This window comes from Quercus robur, chromosome 4 (genome assembly GCF_932294415.1).
Source record: "Quercus robur chromosome 4, dhQueRobu3.1, whole genome shotgun sequence".
Lineage (NCBI taxonomy): Eukaryota > Viridiplantae > Streptophyta > Magnoliopsida > Fagales > Fagaceae > Quercus > Quercus robur.
In genome coordinates, this window is record NC_065537.1 from 40,900,154 (window position 1) to 40,923,937 (window position 23,784).

Consider the following 23,784-nt stretch of genomic DNA (forward strand, 5'->3'; position numbering starts at 1 on the left):
AAGAAAATGAGTACACCCATGCAAGAGGTAGTTTTTCTTTACTTTTTCTTCTTCTATCTCTTTTAATTTGGCGATGTATGAATAAATGTTTGTTTAGTTTTGATTTTTAAATACTCATATCATGTGTTGTCAATATTTTCTCTATTGGAATATGTTTTTGGTGTTTTTATTGTCAAGATCTATTTTTTTGTTCCAAAAAACTGCTTGTTATCATATCTTTTTAAATCAAAAAAACTGATTTGCATCTTCATTAGGTGCATATCTTAATTTTTTTAAATCAAAAAAACTTATTTGCATCTTCATTAGATGCAGATCTGAATTTTTTTAAATCAAAAAAACTTATTTGCATCTTCATTAAATATAGATCTAATATTTTTTTAAATAGCAAATTTTGAAATGAAAAAAGAGTCATGAGTAGTTTTTTTTTGTTTTGTTTGATGCATGCGATGTAGGTTTATTTCATGAATATAGTCCGCTTCTAAAAAATCTTTTTCTTGTTTTTTTCATAAAAGAAAAACAAATCTGATTTTTCCTATATACAAATCTAATTTTTTTGTTATAAAACAAATCTGATTTTTCTTATATACAAATTTGAATTTTTTGTTATAAAAAAAATCTAATTTTTCTTATATACAAATCTAAATTTTTTGTTATAAAACAAATCTGATTTTTTTTAATACAAACCAAAAACCAATTTTTCTAGTTCTCAAAAACAGATCTGATATTTTTTTTAAAACCAAAAGACTTTGTTTTATTTAATAAACACAGATCTAACTTTTCTATGCCAAAAACTATTTTTTTTTTTACAAGTACAAAAACAAATCTGATTTTTCTAAACCAAATCAAATTTTCTTATCACAACACAGATCTAAATTTTTTAACAAAGAAGATGATGCATTCATAAATAGACTTATGTGATTTAGTTTTTCATGTGTGCAACATATCATTTATGTCATGCATAAAAGGGGTACATTGGTCATGAGAGTCTAGAAGACCAGACTCTGTCTGGACAGAATGGGTATCTAACACCTTCCCATTCCGTAACCTAGCCTCCGAATTTAGTGTCTTTGAATAGGTAGACCTGGGTTTTATCTTTGCTTTTACTTTGGGTAGGTTGTAACTAGGACAAAAAGCCATGTATCTTTGGTAGTTTGTAACTAGGACCCAAAACCATGTAATACTCAATTTATCAAATAGGTATTCTTTTTTATTCAATTAATGAGAGAGGAATGATTCAGTCATGTAAATTTGTATTTAATTTTTTCCTTTTTTTTTAATAAAAAATAAGTGGTGACTCTACACCACTTACTCAAAAAGAGAGGTGCACTAAAAAAGTACCCATATCTCTTTTTTGAGAGGTACCAAGTTTGCGGTCTCTCACAAAAAGGAACTCATCTTTTGGATGAATTCAACTTGAAAATTTGAAATCATAGTCTAGTTAACATTGCCAAGTTAGCAACAATGCTTAAACTCATCCCTCGCATTGTAGAAAAAGACCACTAACATCATTTTTTTACCTGTTAATAACACTAATCACATTAGCAATTTGTTAAAAAAAAAAAAAAAAAAAACATTGTTTGTGGTTTTGGTATTTTACAAAGATTTATTTCTAAATTAATTCTTTCGTAAATTAAGCTGATATATCAAATATTTTCTAGAGATATATTATTTATCAAAATTGATTGTGAACAAAATAACACCTCTATTTCTTCTCTCATTCTTCTGTTCTGTTTTGGTTTACACCAATCCAATAACTCAAACATCTTAAAATGCAAGCTCATAGGCACATCAATCTAATACTAAGTATCTTTGATTATTATGTATGAAATCTTTTAACATTGAACTTCTAAACAAGACCTTGCACAGCAAACCACATTCATTTTGTTGCCTCTTTTGAAGTGTACGTAGGCTTCACGAAGGGCATGGTATTTGGTGATCAGTAGCTTTCTTTAATTATTGGAGCATCCACGAAATATTTTAGCCATTCTAAGAACAATGGAAATTTTTGTTAGAACGTCAATTTTTGGTTAAAAAACAAACAGCGTATCATTGTCACTGCCTTTTTCATTATTATTAGTGCTATATATACACTCAAATTCTTCACCTTTTCATCATCACAACCAGTCATGGCATCTCTTCACTCTCTTCTCCCCTTTGCTGCAATAGCAACTATATTCTCCATTGTTTTTCTCTGGGGGCTTCTCTCTCATTGAGGCCTCCAATAGGGGCTTTAGCGTGGATCTAATCCACCGTGACTCTCCAAACTCTCCCTTCTTCGACCCCTCAAAAACTCCTTCACAATGCATAGCCATGGCTTTGCATCATTCCATTAATCATATCAATCATTTCAAGCAAACTTCTTCATGGTCTCCTAATCAAGCTCAAGCAAATATAATCTCAAATGTAGGTGAATACCTCATGAAATACTCTCTTGATAAACCACCAGTGCAAATCCTAGGCTTTGTTGATACGGGTGATGATTTTGTTAGAAATACACAATGCATAGTATTGTATTTCACAAGTAATAAAATATACAAGAGTGCCTTTATATAAGAGGCAGAGTGTGTAGTACAAGTAAATAAGGTGGGCCTAAAGCCCACAACCTATTATACGTTAATAGCTCCCCTCAAACTCAAGGTGAGTGTGAGACCAACTTGGATTGTCAACCAAACCACGAAGGTGTCCCTTAGGATATGACTTGGTGAAGATATCCGCAAGTTGATCTTTAGAGGAGACCGAGAACAACTTGAGAGCACTATGGACAAGATGATAACGGATAAAATGACAATTGATCTCGATATGTTTCGCCCGTTTATGGAAGACATCATTGTAAGCAATATGAATGGCACTCTGGTTGTCATAATAAAGAGGAGTAGCAGAGGATGTGAACACATCTGTCCTTAAGAAGCCATTGTAGCCAAAGGAACTCAGATGTGGTATCAGCAAGGGCACGATATTCTGCTTCAGTACTAGAATGGGCCACAAGAGTTTTTTTCTTGCTTCGCTAAGAAATCATAAAAGAACCAAGAAGAAAGCAATAACCAGTGGTGGACCTGCGATTAGTGGGATATCCTGCCCAATCAACATCAAAGAAAGCACGGAGAATAAGAGGAGACTAAGCAGAATATAAAAGGCCATGGAAAAGAGTGCCCTTCAGGTATTAAAGAATGCGTAGAACAGCAGCATAATAAGTCGATCATGGAGCAAACAGATATTGGCTCACCTAGTGAACAACATAGGAAATATCTGGATGAGTGACAGTGAGATAAACTAGGCTGCCAACTAATCATCTGTAAAGAGAGGGATTAAACAATGGTTTCCCCCTCGAGGGAGTCAGATGCCATTAAGTTCAACTGGAGTGTCAACAGTCTTGCTATCTGTAAGTCCTTCTTAAGACAAAAGTTCAAAAACATACTTGGCCTGAGTAATATAAAGACCATCCGTGGAATAAGTGATTTCAAGACCCAAGAAGTAGCTGAGATGTCCAAGATCTTTCATCTCAAATTGTTGACTGAGAAAAGCCTTGAGTTTTTGAATGTCACTAAGATTATCACCAGTTATGATCATATCATCCACATATAGGAGAAGCAAAATGGTGCCTTTGTCGGTGTAATGAAGAAATAAGGCAGAATCATAATGATTGGCAATGTAACCCAAGCAAGAGATAGTAAAGTTGAACTTGGCAAACCAAGCTTGTGGAGCTTGTTTAAGGCCATAAAGTGCACTTCAAAGGTGACAAACCTTGTTCAGTTCAATAGAGAGACAAGAGAAGGTTGCATATAAACTTTTTCACTTAAATTCCCATTAAGGAAGGTATTTTTGACATCCATCTGAAAAAGATCCCATTTAATGGCAGCGGTAACAGCTAAGAGGCCACGAACAGATGAGATTCGAGCAACTGGAACAAAGATTTCTTCATAATCAATCTCATACTCTTGTGTAAAACCTTTTTTAACAAGACGAGCTCAATATTGCTCAATGGACCCATCAAAGTGAGTCTTGATCTTGTAAATCCACTTACAACCAACCATAGATTTATCAGAGGGGAGAGTCACCAAATCCCAAGTATGGTTTTTAGATAATGCATCAAATTCTTTTTTCATTGCAATCTACCATAAAGGGTCAATGGAGGCCTCACGATAGGTGTGCGCTCATGTAGTGTAGCAAGGGCAGTATAACAATGATAGTCAAGTAAGTGTAGGAATAGATCTTACCCGTGTTGAATGACAAGATGGAATTTCTTGTGCAAGATCTTCAAGCGGAGCAGGAGATAAGGACCCAAGCTCAGGTTTAGGTGACTCACCTTCAACCTGTTCATCTTCCACCTGTTTATTAAAGGATAATCTAGGAGAGGCATCAAAATTATCTAGTGGTTAGATAAAGAAGTTTACAGAAGGATCAGGAGTAACTATAGAAGGAATGTGTGGCTCATTTGGAAAAATATCTAAGACAGAGGAGGTAGATAGGGAGGTACGGAAGTGAGAGAGCTCGACAAAGGAGTGATGTTCCCAAAAGACAACATTGTAGGAGATACGAAGACGATTAGAGACAAGATCATAACACCAATACCCCTTTTGAGTTTCTCCATAGCTAAGAAAACAGCAAGTCTAGATTGAGGCTCAAGTTTGTTATGCTCATGTGGCTGAAGAAGAATGAAACAAGCAAAACCGAAGGAGCAAAGGTGGTGATAATCTAGAGGTGACCCAAAAAGGTGCTCATATGGAGTTTGATTTTGGATAATAGGACTGGGAATGCGGTTAATAGTATGAACAGCATGAAGTGCAACTTCGCCCCAAAAATGAGTAGGAACTTTGGCAGAGAGAGGAGAGCACGAACAGTGTCAAGAATATGACGATGTTTTCATTCAGCTCTTCCATTTTGCTGAGAGGTTCCTAAACAAGTTAATTGATTAATAGTGCCATAGGAATGCAAAACATATTGGAAAGTATATTGAGTGTATTCAAAAGCATTATCAAATCGAAAATTTTAATACATTTGGAAAATTGAGTTTCAACCATTTTTGCAAAATTAGAATATACATGCAATAATTCAGAATGATGTTTCATATGAAAAATCCAGCTATAGTGTGAATAATCATCAACAAAGACAATAAAATATCAGATCCACCAATACTAGAGACAAAAGAAGGCCCTTAGACATCAAAATGAATTAGGTCAAAGATATCAATGGACATTGACTCACTAGTATTAAAAGGCAAAGTTGGTTGTTTTCCTAACTAACATGAAACACAATCAAAATTTTCTGTGAACATTGAACCTGATAAACCTCTAGAAGCCAAGTGTTGTACCTAAGAAGAAGATGCGTGACCAAGGAAAGCATGCCAAAGTGCAAGGGAAGGAATAGAAGAAACAGTAGCAACTGCAGCGGCAATAGAAACAAGAGCAATAGGTGGAAGGCGAAGGTTGTCCATGGGAAACATATGCCCAAATCTAGGATCGGTCCTAAGCTCCTGTCCCGTCCTCAGATCTTGTACAATACATCCAGAATAATCAAAGGTAATGCGATTACCCAACTCAGCAATTTATCCCACAGAAAATAAATTGTAATAAAGGTTAGGAACATTAAAGACCCTTGGAACCAAGAGGTTGGAGGTCTAGATAGAACCTATATTACGACCGAACATTGTGGAACCATTAGCTGTATGAATATTAAAAGGGTGTGGTGCAAGATCAAGTTGAGAAAATAAGGATAAGTGAGGTGTCATGTGGTTACAACAAGCAGAATCTATAATCCAAGAGGAAGAAGACATACCAGATAAAACTGAGAGAGTAGAGGAAAAAGATGCATTACAAACCATACGAATGGTATTAGCGATAATGTTTTTAAAGTCATTTGTGGAAATGGTGATAGTAGATCCAGAAGACTTAGACTGTGCAAAGACAGGAGCCATTGGTCAGACACTCTCAATGTTAGCAACAGTAATAGCAGAAATGAAAACAACTGATTTGTTACGATGATAGTAAGTCTCAATATTATGACCAAGACGTTTGCAAAAATTGCAAAAACATTTATTGGATTGTCAGCAACAATTATTGCAATAAGAAGAACACTTGTCCTTATTCTTCATTTAGAACCAAAATATGCAAAAATGGACTACAAAAATGAAATCTACACGACAAACTAGGTAAAGAGCACCTGGACTACAAAAGGTCAACTCTAGAAAAAGTCAACGGTCAACCCAAAAAGTCAACTCTCGGTCAAGTCAATGGCAACTACAGATAGTCAACGCTGATGTATGCAAATGACATCAACAAGGCTAGTAATGACGCTATTAGATGACATTAGCAGGAACCTAGAAAATGACATTAGCTAGGGCTGACATGGCACTGATGATGCTAGGATGATGTCAGCGAAGATCAGGTGTAGGCGCGTGATAACAGTGCAGAATTACTTAACTGGCACATGGTGGCGCGTGAGGCCTCCAATTGTGGCAAGGTTTCCACAGTTTGGTAAATCGATAGAACTTAATCTCAATGGTACCTGTGAAATTGCAATCGGAGCAAGTTTCACAGCGGCGACGATTTTGGTAATGGTCCTCATGGTGTTAGACTCCTCAACAACGATGGCTGCAGGTTCGGAACCAGAGACAAAGACTAAGATGCGTCGGAGGTTCAAAAGCGAATGGCTACAACAACAATTGTGGCGGCAGAAGCAATTGTGAGTCTGGAGTAACACCAATGAGAGACAAGATTGCAATGAAAAAGTCAGAGCAATGGCTCTAGTACCATGTCAGAAATACATAATGAATAGTATTATATTTCACAAATAATAAAATATACAAGAGTGCCTTTATATAAGTGGCAGAGTGTGTAGTACAAGTAAATAAGGTGGGCCTAAAGCCCACAACCTATTATACGTTAACATGATTTGGCTACAGTGTAAACCTTGCAATGAATCTACAATCAAATAGCTCCACTTTTTGACTTTGAAAAGTCAAGCACATATAAAAATGTTCCATGCTCTTCATCCCTATGTCTACAAGGAAGCCCATGCTCAAGTGGCAATTATTCTTCATTTAGAAGCAAAATATGCAAAAATGGACTATAAAAATGAAATCTACATGAAAAACTGGGTAAGGAGCACTTAGACTACAAAAGGTCAACTCTAGAAAAAGTCAACGGTCAACCTAGAAAAGTCAACTTTCAATCAAGTCAACAACGATTGTAGAAAGTCAATGCTGATGTAAGTAGATGACGTCAGAAGGCTGGTGATGACGTTATCAAATGACGCTAGGATGACGTCAGTAAGAACATGGAAGATGACGTCAACTAGGGCTGACGTGGCACTAATGATATCAAGATGACGTTAGCAAGAACCTGGAAGATGATGTTAGCTAGGGCTAACGTGGCACTAATGATGTCAGGATGACGTCAGCGGAGATTAAGTGTAAGTGCATGTGTGCATGGGCGCGTGATCACGGTGCAAAATTACTTGGCCGGTGCGTGGCAGCATGTGAGGCCTCTAATTGCAGCGGGGTTTCCATAGTTTAGTAGATTGGCAGAACTCTATCTCAATGGTACTTGTGAAATTACAATTGGAGCAAGTTTCATGGCAGCAACAATTTTGGCAATGGTCCTTATGGTGTCAGACTCCTCAACAACGGTGGCTATAGGTCCAGAACTAAAAACGAATACTGAGATGCATCGGAGGTTCAACGGCGAATGGCTGTAGCAATAGTTGTGGCGGCGAAAGCAATTATGAGTCTGGAGTAACACCAATGAGAGACAAAATTGCGAAGAAAAAGTCAAAGCAATGGCTCTGATACCATGTTAGAAATACACAATGAATAGTATTTTATTTCACAAGCAATAAAATATACAAGAGTTCTTTTATATAAGAGGCCAAGTGTGTAGTACAAGTATGTGTGCAGTGCAAGTAAATAAGGTGGGCCTAAAGCCCACAACCTATTATACGTTAACATGATTTGGCTACAGTGTAAACCTTGCAATGAATGCTACAGTCAAATAGCTCCACTTTTTAACCCTGAAAAGTCAAGCACATACAAAAATGTTCCATGCTCTTCATCCCTATGTCTACAAGGAAGCCCATGCTCAAGTGGCAATTATTCTTCATTTAGAAGCAAAATATGCAAAAATGGACTATAAAAATGAAATCTACATGAAAAACTGGGTAAGGAGCACTTAGACTACAAAAGGTCAACTCTAGAAAAAGTCAACGGTCAACCTACAAAAGTCAACTTTCAATCAAGTCAACAACGATTGTAGAAAGTCAATGCTGATGTAAGTAGATGACGTCAGAAGGCTGGTGATGACGTTATCAAATGACGCTAGGATGACGTCAGTAAGAACATGGAAGATGACGTCAACTAGGGCTGACGTGGCACTAATGATATCAAGATGACGTTAGCAAGAACCTGGAAGATGATGTTAGCTAGGGCTAACGTGGCTCTAATGATGTCAGGATGACGTCAGCGGAGATTAAGTGTAAGTGCATGTGTGCATGGGCGCGTGATCACGGTGCAAAATTACTTGGCCGGTGCGTGGCAGCATGTGAGGCCTCTAATTGCAGCGGGGTTTCCATAGTTTAGTAGATTGGCAGAACTCTATCTCAATGGTACTTGTGAAATTACAATTGGAGCAAGTTTCATGGCAGCAACAATTTTGGCAATGGTCCTTATGGTGTCAGACTCCTCAACAACGGTGGCTATAGGTCCAGAACTAAAAACGAATACTGAGATGCATCGGAGGTTCAACGGCGAATGGCTGTAGCAATAGTTGTGGCGGCGAAAGCAATTATGAGTCTGGAGTAACACCAATGAGAGACAAAATTGCGAAGAAAAAGTCAGAGCAATGGCTCTGATACCATGTTAGAAATACACAATGAATAGTATTTTATTTCACAAGCAATAAAATATACAAGAGTTCTTTTATATAAGAGGCCAAGTGTGTAGTACAAGTATGTGTGCAGTGCAAGTAAATAAGGTGGGCCTAAAGCCCACAACCTATTATACGTTAACATGATTTGGCTACAGTGTAAACCTTGCAATGAATGCTACAGTCAAATAGCTCCACTTTTTAACCCTGAAAAGTCAAGCACATACAAAAATGTTCCATGCTCTTCATCCTTATGTCTACAAGGAAGCCCATGCTCAGGCGGCAATAATTCAATTTTCCAATATTCTGTGATGTATGGTGATTCATCATTCTCAAATGGAAACTAATGAAGCAGGAATTTGCCTCGTCAGTATGATGGACAACCTGTAAAACTTGAATCACAAAAAGCACTTAATAGATAAGGGCACCGGTTTGGAGCCTGCCAAGGACCCTCTGATGCTAAAGTTAGCTTATTCTCTCTGGAAAAATGGTAATTTGTATAGCAATTGTGTGTTCGTGTCATTTTACTTGTTTTTCCTGGCTTTATATAGTCTTGGGCTAAGTTAATACTTAGTAAACCGCTATGCTGCAACTAGGTAATCAATGCTTAATGATTGCAAATTAACTCCAACATATATATATATATATATATTTTTTGTAACCGGTCCTTAATTTTGCATTATTGAATGATGGTAACGGTTTTGTGCTATTCATTGCTCAGATATTAATTTCTGCTTGGACTTAATGCATATACGCTCGTCCATACCTTTACTCATCACTATCAGTGACGATTTGCAAGTAATGGATGACCATTTATATGCTACTCGTCAGTTGCCCCCTTTATTCCTTTGTCGTCTATCGTCTAGACGAGCTAAGGAATATGGAAAGTCTGTTTTGGGCAGATCACTTTGTATGTGCCCCGAAATCCTCGTCCCATCATATTTATTACGGGGCAACATTTTCATCAGCTAATCACCACGTTCCATGTTTGTGTTGGCCACATGTGTGTGTTTTCCTTGAGTTTCCCGCGCATTGAATTCATTTTCTTTTTTTATTGAAAAGCCTTCTCATATTCCTCTTCTTCTTCTTTGTTATACACTAAGCTTGGAGTCTAAAACTAAAAGAGAGTTCCTGCACCTTCTATATGGTAAGACTCATTTTTCTCCCTTAATGGTTGATTTTGATTTCATTAAGAAGGAAACTCCCTCTGTTTTGTTCTTCTTCGCTAGGCTAGGAGTGTTTCTTGAGTCTTCTGGTGGACATCGTCCCCACATAGGTTTATTTGTTCCTCGAGACTATAGGGCTTTCAGGCTTGTTTTGATTGGCCTTTACCCTTTGCTCCATCGTTCTCTAATTGCCCATCATTTAGAGATGATTGCCATAGAGTACAAGGACAACAATGTTAGGTCCAGTGAGTTAGAAACTATTTTGTTGTCAAGTGGTGAGTCCTTTGATAAAGATTTTGAAATCATAGTGTCAAAACCTCCATCATCTTCAAAACCCTCCTCTTCTTCGAAACCTTCCCTTTCATGCTCTCTCTGAGTCTTGCCTTTTAGAGTCGAGACATTTGAAATCTATTCGTAAGAGGTTTCAATTCCATGAGGGGGTATCTATAAGGTTACCTCATCCTAATGAGAAAGCATGCACCTTTGCCCATGGCGAGGTGAGTTTTTACGAAACTACTTTTTCATGTGGCCTTCATTTTCCTGTTCATCCCTTTATTATGCAACTCCTTTTTGCTCTAAATGTTGCACCTGGTTAGCTCATTCCTAACGTATGGAGTACGGTCATTGGTTGTATGTCGATCTGGGTGTCTGTCCACAATGGGGACATGATTACCCTAAATGAGTTTCTTTATCTGTACCATTTGAAGCCTTCCACCCATTATGGGTATTGAACTTTTGCCTTGGAATAGGGAGTCCAGAATCATCCGTAGCTTCCCTACTTCCATTTATGACTAGAAGTCACGATATTTCTTCATTTTTGAATCTAGATGGGAAACCATGTCTGACGACCTATAGGGTGAGATCTCGTGATTTGGCACCCTGAAAGGCCTAACTCGTGTATACACTAGCCTTTGTATCTTGGATTCCTCGCAAATCAAAGCTGAACTGACGACTGTTTGTGACACAGCTAAGTATAAAAACAGATCTTCTCCTTTTATTGACGGGTTTAGTAATGGAGGCTTGGCCAGATACTTCTTGAGATTTTGGAAGGTTGTCTCACACTCGTCCGTCCACTGAAAAGTTTGTTTAAGAACTTTAAAGAAGCACTACAAAAAAAACAAGCTATTGTGACAGGTGTGAAAACTGCCGCTATATGTCATTTATTGCGGCGCTTTTTTGGCCTGTCGTTGTACATGAGATCTATTACGGTGTTCCATTAGCCCGTCGCAATAGTTCTAGTATTTTGCGGCATACTACAGTGGCGGGCCAATGACCTGCTGCAATAGACTTATTTTAGTGGCGTTAAACTTAGATATAGCGGCGTGTCAATGACCCGCCGCAATAGACCCTTAAATTGCCCCCACCTAGTCTTAAATTTTCCCGGCGAAAATGGGTAATTACCCATAAGGATGAAACTATTCAGTTAGTTGGCCCGGTTTTGAAAGTAATTGGGAAACTAGCAACTCGAGCCTCAGAGGCTCGATTTTGGCCCTCTAAATCGAGCCTTTGAGGCTCGGTTTACGTGCTTTGACCACGTCTGATGTGGCAGAGTTGCCATCTGGCATTGACATGGAAATCGAGTCTTAGAGACTCGATTTCCACGTGTATTCCAACCGAAAATCGAGTCTTAGAGACTCGGTTTCCAATTGGGGTTTTTCAAAATTAACGTCTTCGTCTATTGCATTTGTCTCACTTTCACTCACACTCACGCTCACACCCTCTCACTCTCACACAAACTAGAGCGCTCTCACTCTCTCACCCTCAGTCTTACATTTTCATTTCCCACACTCACAAAACTCTCTCATTTTCTCTCTATCTCTCACACGGCCTCTCACATTCACACACGCTCACACACACACAGAACCCCGTCGGCGTCGACGAGCAGAGCCCAGCCCAGCCCAGCGATGACGCCGACGAGGCTGAGCCCAGCCATCGGCTCTTCTCCTCATCGATCTCTCTCTCCCTCAGTAGGAGATCCTTTCTCCTTTTCTCCCTCTCTCTCATTACCACCCCCATACCCATTCATTTTTCCTCCCCATACCCATACCCATACCCATTCCGATTTTGGTTGGTAAGTTATTTATATGATTTTTTGTTTTGATTAATGTGAAATTTTGGGTTTGGATTTGGATACTTAACATCTAGGTTATTTATTTAATTTTCAGTTTTGATTTTTGTGAAATTTGGGTTTGGATTTTGTGGTAGATACTTTATTTAATTTTTATTTTATGATTTTTATGAAATTTGGGTTTGGATTTGGTGAGTGCAGATGACATTCAACTCTCTTTGGCTGAAGTCAAACTTGCTTGGTTACCCATTCCGATTTTGCTTGGTAAGTTATTTATTTGATTTTTTGTTTTGATTATTGTGAAATTTTGGGTTTGGATTTGGATACTTAACATTTAGGTTATTTATTTAATTTTCAGTTTTGATTTTTGTGAAATTTGGGTTTGGATTTTGTGGTAGATAGTTTATTTAATTTTTATTTTATGATTTTTATGAAATTTGGGTTTGGATTTGGTGAGTGCAGATGACATTGTTGCTTGGATAGTGCATATTGTTGCTGCCATCCTTAAGAGTTTCCAAATTTCTGCCTTCAGGTTAGATTGTTATTGCTGATTAGGATTATAGCTTTTACGAGAGAATTGTATATCTCATTAGGCCCATTTGCTTGTCTATTAGGAGCTTAGAACTTACAAGTTTATATGAAATAGTTATCTCATATATTTATAGTGCTTGCGTACCATTACAAATTACTAAATTATATGCATATAAAAAAGCACTTAGTAGTTTGCTATTGAAGAAACAAATTACATAGTCTTTTTTCAGTTATGTATTTTGGTTGATTGGTTATGATTTAGGTTTTTCGGTTAGGAATGGTTTTGTTTAATTAGTTTAAATAGATGGATTAGATTTAGTTTTGATTAAGGGATTTTGGTTAGAAGTTTTGTTTACGTTAGCTGGCTTGGCATAAATTGGTTTTAGGTATCTAGAAATTTCCATATGAGGAAGTAATCTCCCAGCCTTTATCGGACTATTCCACTCCCAATTAATAGGACACCTCAGAATTCCCATGGACTGATAGCATAGAGAATGGAACATTGGATGTTTCTATATTAAAACTCAAAATAAAATTTCAAATTAATAGAAGAGCAATTCATTGTAAAAGTTACCAAATGACAATTTCCTTTTTGATTCGAATAAGAACCAACTCGTTTACAAAAAAAAATGGCAGCAAGCCGTCATCATTCTTTCTTGCCAACGTTTTTTAGCAAATTGCACAGAAGGAATACATAAAACCGTTTATAGAATGTCATGTTATTTGCATCACTGCTTCATTTTTAATGTAAGTTTCCAATACACGTGGTATATACACAAGACTGAAACCACTCAAATGGTGCTGCATATTTCTGCTGCTTATAGGGCCTCGTATAGAACTCGGTGCTCCAAAAGTTCTGATAAAATGCTCCTCATTTTATCAACTGAAATGGGTTTCTGTATTACTCCATTTATACCAACCCTCATACAGTTCTCCTTGGTAACCTTGTCTGTGTTTCCAGTAAGTGCTACTATAAGTGGCTTTTCATGACGTCTTGCGAATTTTTCACGTATAGTGACAGCAAGCTCAAAACCATCTATACCAGGCATGCACACATCCAAGAACACCACCTGGTGTTCATGAGAAACAACATGCAAGCACTCCTCGCTTGAGCTTACAGTTGACACATCACATCCCAAGTGCTCAAGTAGCCCCTTTGTCACCATCCTGCTAACCCTGTATAACACAAATAAAATTCAACATTCAGTAATGTGATTGAAATTGCTAACAGTAGTTCCATTGAACTTGAAATGAAATATTGAAATGATAGTAATTATCACTAAATATAAACACATTTTAAACTAGAAGTGCCACACCATCCCATTGTTTGCAATTTCAATATACAATTTAGACTTCTTACAGTCTAAGTCCAATGTAGACAAGTTGTCTAGTTCAGACTTTGTCAAGATTACTTAAATTAAAATCCCAGTTTTCAAGAACTTCAACCAACACAACACAATAAAGCCGTAGACTAAAGCAAATTGTAGCTGTTTTTAAGCATTTCAAGTGCCAGGGCTTTAAGTCCAAATTTTTATGCACGATCAGTGGTGTAATTAAGTAAATAAAGACTTACATACACAACAAGAGAGAGAGAGAGAGAGAGAGCTGATATTAATGGAAATTTGGAAAGTGGTAAATGGTAACTATATTTTCCTTAACCTAATTAGCAAGCCTTGCCCTAAAAAGAATGCCATCCTTATTAAAGCCTTCTCCCTTGTCAATGTTTGAGATGCCAGGTTTTGCCAATTGTTGTTGTTTATATTATGACTTCTATCAGTTTGCCTGGTGGCAACTTGGAATTTATGTTCTTTAGATGACCTGCCTTACCTGCCAGATGTCCAGCTGCAAAAGGAAGAGGTTAGGCTAACTTCATTGGAGACATTTTGTTAACTCAAAGTCTGAGCTAACTTGGATTTCATGTTCTTTAGATGCCCGCCTTGCCTTGGTTGGAGACATTTTGCAAGCTCAAGGCCTGAGCTAGAGGTCAAATATGACACATCCCAAGTGATTCAGGATTAGTTAGAGCCCAGTTACCAGAACATTTGATCTCAAGTGTGATTTTGTTTATAGTGTGTTCAAAGTCAAACAGAAACATAGATGAACTAACAGAAATGCCATGGGAAATGTTTTGGAGACAAAAAGACATCATTTCAGTATCTCCAAGAAATTTCACAAATTTTGGCAAATATTAAACCAATGCATTTTGCTTAATTCTCAAAATCAGATTAAATCCCAGCCTCTCATTTCCCAAGCTGTTTCTACTCATCAAAAAAAAAAAAAAAAAAAAAAAAAAGAGCCATTTTTATTAACTGTTTCAAGGATTGTAACCATAGATTAAACGTTGTTGTATTCCAGCCTGTCTATACCTCACTAAGTGAGTAAATAATTTATAAACCCCTAATAAGATAGTGGTACATGTTAGAAATTTTTTTTTAAAAAAAATTTCGTATAAGACTCCTATACCTTCAATATAAGAACTATGGTTAAATGATTAAATTCACCATTTTCTAATAGCTTAAGTTTTGGGGAGAACTGGCAATTTAACATGGTATCATGGCAGGAGATTCTGATTCTACCTTCTATTTAAAATGTTAAAAATCCCACTTGTTGGGCCCCATTTATTAAGGGGGAGTTTAGACTCATATGAGAGAAAGGGGGGGGGGGGTTAAAACTGTTGTTAAATGATTAAATTTACCATTTTCTAATAACTTGAAGCTTTTGGGAGAAATGGTAATTGAACACTCAACAACCAAGTATAAGAATTTATTATTTAATAATAAACGTCATATTCGCATGCATGATTATTATGGGTATAATTATTGATAAAGTGAGACATATGATGTTGACATAGATTTTGTGAGGGCATCAATTTAGAAAAATCATACCGGTGGTTAATGAACCAAAGGCAAGGAACCCAATAGTCTCTAAAAGGAGATAGTATATAGCAAAAATTTCTATGGGGGTTGGACTTTAATGAAACTTGGCTGGTGACATTTTTCAAACTACATATATACACATGTATTAAGAGTTTTTAGAAATTGTTTTGAAGTAGAGGCTCATGTGGAATATTGAATGGAGGAAGGAAAAATATGAGAAATTGCAGGTGCAGACCTCACTTGTAATTTTCAAATCTTCAAGGGTCAATTGAATGATTTGATTACGGAAAAGAGTTTACAAGTTTATGTCAATAGCCTTTTAAAGGAAATGATTAATTTTTATAGCTAAAGATTAATATCACTAAGGATCCCACATTCGATCTCTCTATAAGGTTTTTACCTAAAGTCTTATAAATAAAACAAACCACAACCTAGTTGGCCACCAAAACTATTTTGGGGAACTGCACCTATCCACAAAACACTAAAGAAAAAGAGAAAGAGTAACATAAATACATTGGGAGACAACGCACTTCGATTGCTAAGAGAGGTATGCATTATGTCCTTATCAAAATCCAGGATTACGTGGTCTAATGATCTTAGAACCAATTAAATGACATTTTGTTTGGTATTATTTCGCAACCATAGATACAATTCCAGGACTAAGTACAAAAGATGGCAAAGTTACTGACCCGTTATCATCCATGACAAGAACTTTTAGCCCTGAAAAATTTGTCTGACCATGATTTGCTGGTACTTTAGGTGTGAAGGGAAGCTTAGATTCATTTGATCGCTCTAGAATTCCAAGTTTTACAATGAAAGTGGCAGTACATCCCTTGGCAAGGCCGTCACTTTCAAGCTAGATATGTCCCTCCATAAGATTTACAAACATGATCACATCATAGGAAAGGAAAAAGAATTACAGCTGCATCTTTATATGAAAATAGTCTTTTCAAATCTAGTCCACAAAAACTGCAATACAAAAAAAACAGGCAGAGACACCTGCATATACTGAATGTATAGCCTAACAAAACCAAACCAAAGCTAAACATCTAACAACAAAAGATTTAAGTACCTCTTACAAATTGCAAGGCCAAGTCCGCTGCCACCAGAATTTCTAGTTGCTGATGATTGACTTTGAGAGAACTTCGTAAACAGCTTAGGAATCTCCTGGGGATTGATTCCTGATCCTGAATCTTTCACCTACAATAGAAGAGAAAAGGTAAATCTACAAAGCTAACTTTTAAAAAGCATCCTGAGATTGAAGGATTTCGATTGCATATTGACAAATGTCACTAAATTGGCTAGTGACATTTACGTGTGGCTTTGGACCATTATTCAATATAGGGAAAAAAATGGGAAGGTTATGAACACCTAAGTGTTCTCAATCCACACACTTTAAGTAAATTGCACTCAATATGGGCAAACTAGTATCTACGAGAGTAGAAAAATTTGTATGATGCATCTCCAAACAGCTGGTTTCCATTATAATAACAAATAAGAACTTTGAAAATGTAATAAAAAAATAAGTACTAATAGTTCAAATGCTCAACACAAAGTGACAATGACCTTAGTTAAGTAGTCCTTTGCCACAAAATCAATACGGTGGAATAAAAAAGAAAAAGTTCAACTTTTTGTGAAAACACAGAGAAAGGATGCAAGAATTTGGAAATATTATGGAGCATTAACTTTAAACAGACATTAATAATTCATATAAAAGGTGTTTCCAACCCTAAATTTTGACTTAAAGCGTTAATAAATACCCTTAAAATTTTGAAGAAATAACTTAATCAATAGCAATCAAAAAATATAAGTCTACATGCACAATGAAAAACATATAACAAGCTGAAATTTTTTTCCCCATCAGAATATATGTAGCCTACACAAAACATAATCATACACCACAAAAAGACTATAGTATAGCTATCAGGTTGTGTTCCGCAGGTTGCCTTGGGGTTGTCATTATATGTATCTGATGAGCATGGGTTTTCCACCTTGCATTTTTTGAAGTATTACCAGTCTATTGCTAGTGATTTTTCTCCAATCAAATTAAGGTTTCCTCAAACAATAAGAAAAGAGAAGTCAGGTGTGGCATAAAGCCATTAAAAGCAGGAGGATAGTGAGGTTGTGGTTTCAAAACCCATTGGGTCGTGTATGACTTAACCATTTAAAAATAAATCAAAAATCAAAAATAAAAATAAAAAGGAAGAAGAAGATAAACAAAAGCCATTAAAAAAGGACCTTTATAGCACCATCTCAAGTCAGTAAACAGGAAGCTCCCTGCCCTCAATAAGCACAGCTTTTCCCTCTTCCTCTATATACACCATACCAACTACAAAGGACCTTCCTCTGTAGTTAGCCACCAAATCCAACAGTGATCTAGGTATACTGCCACAGACACAGGCACAGAGCAAAACAGAAAAGAGAGAAAACAATTCCTAGAATTGTAGAGTGGACCCAAAGATGGCACAAAACATCACTTCAATGCATGGAACACCAACAAGTGATAAAATGACATCTCTTGATCATACTTCCACCATAACTATATACAACAAAGCTTTAATGAGCCTAAGAAGGATATGTTCAAGGGAACCCCAAATCACAAATATTTTGCCAAGGGAAAGCATTGCTCTAACTTTGCTGAAGAACCTCATGAGACGACCAAACCACAAAATTGTGGCTTACTACTGTCTCAAGCACTGTTTTATGTAATCTTCATCACATCACATCCTCTTATATTACCAAAATCATTCATAACATATTGCAAATTAGGGAAGGCATCATATAATTCATTCCTAGTTAGCTTCGACAAACCTGGCACTCTAGTGAAGTTCCCCTTCCAAATAAACCATAGGAAGCAAATAAGCTTACAAACTTCCACTTCAAATGGACAAAGCATTTTTCGTGCCCTTGAGACGGCATAACATCATTCGGTAATATATTTTATGTGATAATCATATTCAATAAGGATTATTGTATTTCTATTCTTTTTCTTTTCTTTTCTTTTTTTTTGTTGGGTGGGGTGGGCGGGAAGTGGAGAGATAAGTTATGTTAATTATTCTTGATGCTTCACCTTCAAGGAAAACTGATAAACAAAGGGAGACAAAATGTTTTATGGTTTGCAAAAGTCTTTGCTTGTGCAGGCAGAACAGATATGGCTAGGGTATTAGTATCTTTTAGCCAGAAAATGCATTTTTTATTGATAAGAAGAATTTTCAAATAGCCTAATCAGTAAAATCTATTGAGCAATAGTATATGAACAATAATATACCTCCCATGTACTAGAGCTATGCCTTCTTCAAGATTTCTAATAAGGTCTTATCATATACCAAAAATTTACTCAAGTACGTATTTAGCTTCCTAGGTCAGAGGTCTCTGAGATAAATTATGCAGAACATGCTCCTCTGGGTAACAAAGTCACAATGCCTATACATTACTGCATAAATGAACAGAGGATGCAGAAATTGAGTGATGACAGATTCTGCATCTTTTGAGCCAAAAAGATGAAACTCGTAATTACAAGGCCGTGTCTCAATTATAAGTAGTAACCTTTCTGTGTCATAATGAATTTGTATAAACAGTTTTCATAATAGGAAAAAGCTGCTAATTATCACACTATTTAATAACCTTTAATTGGATTAATATATTGAAAATTCCACAATTGTATTATATATTTTATTTGTTCTTACTATGGACACCTATTTTTGTATTAATAGGATTTTTTTTATTGTCTAATCCATGAACTTATGTTTTATGTATACTTTTAAAAATGAGATAATAATTAAAGTCTAATAATTTTGATATTTAAAACACATAAAAAAAAAAAGCAATTAAGAAATTTACTTATTATGTGGTTGTCATGACATCAATCACAATTATTATGATGTCATTTTTTTTTTTTGAGAAGAATTATCATGTCAATTTGTAAGCATTTTGTAATAAAATTGATATAAAAAAAATTGTTTCTTTCATTCAAAAATTAATTTATTTAGTTGTTGATATGAAATCAATCAATACTATTTAATACATTAGTTTCTTTTTTCTTTTTCTTTTTTTATGTTCCTAAATTACCCTTTAATCTCATGTTTGATAGTAAGTTTATCAAAGCCCTTCATTGTATTGTGGTATTTGTAACTAAGCATTATTCTGTGTGTGATCTTCTTCTAAAAAATAAAAATAAATAAAAAACCTGCGTGTGTTCAAAACTGTAACCTTAAAAATAAAATCCTAAGTCTAAAAAGCTTTGTGTTCATATTGGTCTCTTTTGGTTTACTCTTTCATCTTTTACTGAATTCTCATTGTACAAATTGGCTTTAGTTGCTCTAACTCATACCTATATATTTAAGCATATTGTGTGTTCAATTTTGAAACTAACTGCTTATCATTCTTCTTCAGTATGGCTGCTGCAAATGCTGGACGCATTGACTATACACAGCTTGGACCCATTGACGACTCGGTGTTGTCACAGCAGGCGACGCATCGGTCCGAAGCTATTTGGAATGGGCGGGTAAAACACTCAACTAAATATTTACTTGTGCACATGCATTTAATCCATACAATGTACACGTATTTGCATATACTATATTAATCCATAACGAGATGTTATGTGCAGGATCCAGGGTCCATTACCTGCCGTAGTCGTAGTTCAGAGTTCTTCAAGCAACCTCCAATGGTGGACGACCGAGTGAGGAACATCATCACCACAGTTGGTTTGGAGGGACTCCTGTGGGTCCCGGGTAGAGAGATTGACAATGGCCTCATAACGGCCTTAGTGGAGCGATGGCGGCCCGAGACTCACACCTTTCACATGCCACATGGTGAGGTGACCATCACATTGCAGGATGTGGAGGTTCTTCTCGGGCTTCCTGTTGATGGTGAGGCTATAACAGGGAGCACACAAAAAACTTGGGTGGATGTGTGCCGGGACTTCCTTGGCTTTCGACCTGTAACTCAAAACAACCATAAGCAACTTGATGGGCAGAGGATTCTCATCAACCGCCTTTTGGAGGAAGTTGCTAACCCATTGCCGCCTGATGCTGAAGAGGATCAGCTGCATAAGTACGCACGATGCTACATCCTAGCGCTATTGGGGGACACAATATTCATGGACAAATCCGGCGATAGGGTGCATCTAATGTGGGTGCAGCAGTTGGAAGACCTTCACAACCCACGGAGGTACAGTTGGGGAAGCGCTTGCCTTGCATGGTTGTATCGAGAGCTATGCAGGGCAAGCGAGGACACCAGTCAGATTGGTGGGTGCTTGCTGTTGCTCCAGTACTGGGCATGGGCCAGGTTCCCCTATTTGTGCCCGACAGTTGAGCGAGGCCCGCCAGTGGGTGCTTACGGTCCTCCAGTACGTGGTCCACTATCCCTGAAGTAAGTCTCTACCTCATATTGCTATAACATACTGTCTTCACCAAAGCACGAGTCTTATATTATGTTTTGAGTTCTTTTTCTATTTGGTTCTAACTTCTTCTTGAGTATTTTTATTTGCTATTTGAAGTCCTAGTCTCTTTAGGTTATTTATAAAGGCTTTATTGTAATCAGTAACACTCATAGAGAGAGTGAATTTTAAAAGAATGATGACAGCCACGAGTCTCTTTTTCTTTATTTTTCTGTTCACAGCCACCGAAATCTTGATTTTTCTCCTTTGTTTCATCCCAATCATGAACTACACAGAAACATTGGGGTCCAATAACACTTATCATTCCGGATTGATCATTACCCACTCCACAATCATGTAACTTGATTTTATTTATTGATTTTAAAGGCTTCTAGCAATTTTTTATTTCAACATAACAACATTTTAAACCGAGGTCCAATGTAGAATTTTATGTTAATCTACTATAATTTTGTGACTTTCAATATAGCTGGTTTGTGCTTTGTCTTTTAAAAGGGCCGTTTCTTATTCCAGTGATATTATTAATTAGTTTAATATCTTTAAGATTATCTCAATAGTTATATGTGATTACATTATCTTAGTTTTAACAGACTCATAAGTTTTATATTGATATTGATATTATTAATTAGTTTAATATCTTAGTTTTAACATCCAATTAACATTAATTGCTACGTTTCAGCTTTTAGTATTATATTGATATTTAATATCTGTGATTACATTATAGTTTTAAGATTATCTCAGTACTTATTGATCCATTCTTCTTGATTGTAGGTGGTTGTGGGTCCCAAACAAGAAAAATAGGCCCGCCCACATTTTCAGGGACAGGTATCGCGAGCAACTAGCTTCCATATTGCCAGACCAGGTATGAAAATGCCTTATTTTACGCTTTTACGAACATCCATATAGGTTTTGTGAACTTTGAAATATAAACATTGTTCGCTAATGTGTTGTGTACTTTTTTTTGGCTATTGTAGGTGGTGTGGCAGCCATATGAAGCTCATTTTGACGACCTCCCGCCGTGGTGTGTTGCAAGGAGGGCCGTATGGACGGCAACGGTGCCGCTTGTATGTTTCCACCTAGTAGAGAAACATACACCGGATCGTGTTGTTCGTCAATTCAGGATGATCCAAGAAATTCTCGAAGCTGTTAACACTGACAGAGTGCTTCATGGCATTGATTTGAGGGGGAAGATCGGTGTTAATTGGATGCAGAAACATGCTGTGCATATCCTTGAGTGGGGTAATCGCTTTTATCGGCGTTGTGAAGCAGTGCTTGGTGATATGCCTCCAGAGCACGAGTACCACGACTGGTTCAAAAGGGTGACTCGGAGGTTCATCGATAGGCCTGGTGTTGTAGTGACTCTGCTGGTAACTTCTCTATTTCTAACCCAAGTTACCGTGTTTCTTACCATGAAACCACTGTTTAGAGAGCATGATGTTTGCCTCGTGTATTTTTTGCTTAGCACTTCATCTCCCTTTAATTTGCAATTTTTAGTAGCAGAACCAACATTTATTTTATTATCAATTCGCATTGTTGATTTCGTATTGCAGGTCTAATATGTGTGGTCTTTTCATGTGCAGATTGAAGGATACGTCCGTTTGTTGAGGCGTCATCCAGTGGGCACGGAGGACCACAATGACATTACTGAGGTGCTGACGGCAGTGCAGGCGATGGCACGTGTCCAACCTCCTATCCCTGAGGCCCCGATTGAGGAGGCAGCTATGCCTACCGGCCCAAGCACGAGCACAGCTCCGGCCGGATGTCAATCCCGTCCGCCTGTTGCTACCCCTCAGCTTCTCCCTACCCCCGATCCCTCTGCATCCACCCCACATGCATCCGCCAGCCCCACCATCCCTTCATCCACCCCACATCCATCCCCTACCGTCACCATCCCTTCACCCAACCCACATTCAGCTCCTACGCCCACCATCCCTTCACCTAGCCCACATCCAGCCCCTACGCCCACCATCCCTTCACCTAGCCCACATCTAGCCCCTACGCCCACCATCCCTTCACCCACCCCCCATCCATCTCCTTGCCCCACCATCCCTCCACCCACCCCACTTCCTTGTTCTGGCTTTGACGTCCGTCCACCCACCCCACAGTCATTTCTTCAGCTGTCACCCATTCCATCCTTTGACCTGGGTACCCCACCTGACATGCAGCAGGAGCCACCCTCCCATAGTTCGTTTAGTACCCCTTCTTCAGCCATTGACCCACCCCATGTTCAGGTTGAGCAGGCGGTTGGGTTACCTACAGAGGCTGAAGGTCGGCCTAAACGCATATCAAAGGCACCTCCGTGTGGGACAGGGGGGCACAAACATGGACACAATGTTGGGCCCGAGGCATCTGCCGAAGGACATGCAAGACCTCCTCCTCATTATACGAGACGGCGTAAGATTCAAAAAAAGTATCTAAAAGCTTAATGTGAAACAACACACTTTATTCCATTATTATTTCTCTTTTCACATTTCAATAAGATTATTTTTGTTTTCAATATGGTTTGAATGTACATTATTGGAACTAGGTGAATGCCTCAAATAAGGACATTAGCTGGAGGTAGATATTCCAACAAGGATATGGTTCTTAAATGTGACAATGGAGGTAACCCAACATGTGTTGGTTGTTAAATGCTTTTGTTGCAATTTTATTCCTTGCATCATTTGTTATTTTAATCTACATATAATTTTATTCCGAAGATGATTGTTTTAGAGACGAGTTTGAAGAAGATGAAGAAACAATGTTTCTTGTTAAGGCGAGATCACGGAAAAGAATTAGGAATTTGGATAGTGTGATGGTTCTTAACTGTAACCTTAAGCTACATGTCAAATTAAGTATTTATGTGTGGAGTATTTGATTCATGAATTATTTGTAGAGAGGAATGACTTGT

The 23,784-nt window shown here is 37.4% G+C and overlaps 2 protein-coding genes across 2 annotated transcripts; one reads left to right on the plus strand and one right to left on the minus strand.

Annotated features, from left to right (window-relative positions):
* Positions 1 to 13,177: 13,177 nt before the first annotated feature.
* On the minus strand, positions 13,178 to 19,608 carry LOC126721876 (ethylene receptor-like). Its single transcript, XM_050424951.1, has 6 exons — positions 19,565 to 19,608; positions 17,764 to 17,881; positions 16,569 to 16,696; positions 16,417 to 16,465; positions 16,186 to 16,352; positions 13,178 to 13,796 (listed from the first exon to the last, which is right to left on the minus strand). Exons 1-6 carry the CDS (start codon positions 19,606 to 19,608, stop codon positions 13,439 to 13,441), a joined length of 864 nt encoding a protein of 287 aa, XP_050280908.1. The 3' UTR covers positions 13,178 to 13,438.
* A 281-nt stretch (positions 19,609 to 19,889) lies between these two features.
* On the plus strand, positions 19,890 to 23,320 carry LOC126721878 (serine/threonine-protein phosphatase 7 long form homolog). The gene is made up of 5 exons (XM_050424954.1): positions 19,890 to 20,000; positions 20,106 to 20,869; positions 21,666 to 21,756; positions 21,869 to 22,261; positions 22,475 to 23,320. The coding sequence occupies exons 1-5, from the start codon at positions 19,890 to 19,892 to the stop codon at positions 23,318 to 23,320; spliced, it is 2,205 nt and encodes a 734-aa protein (XP_050280911.1).
* The last annotated feature ends 464 nt before the right edge of the window (positions 23,321 to 23,784 follow it).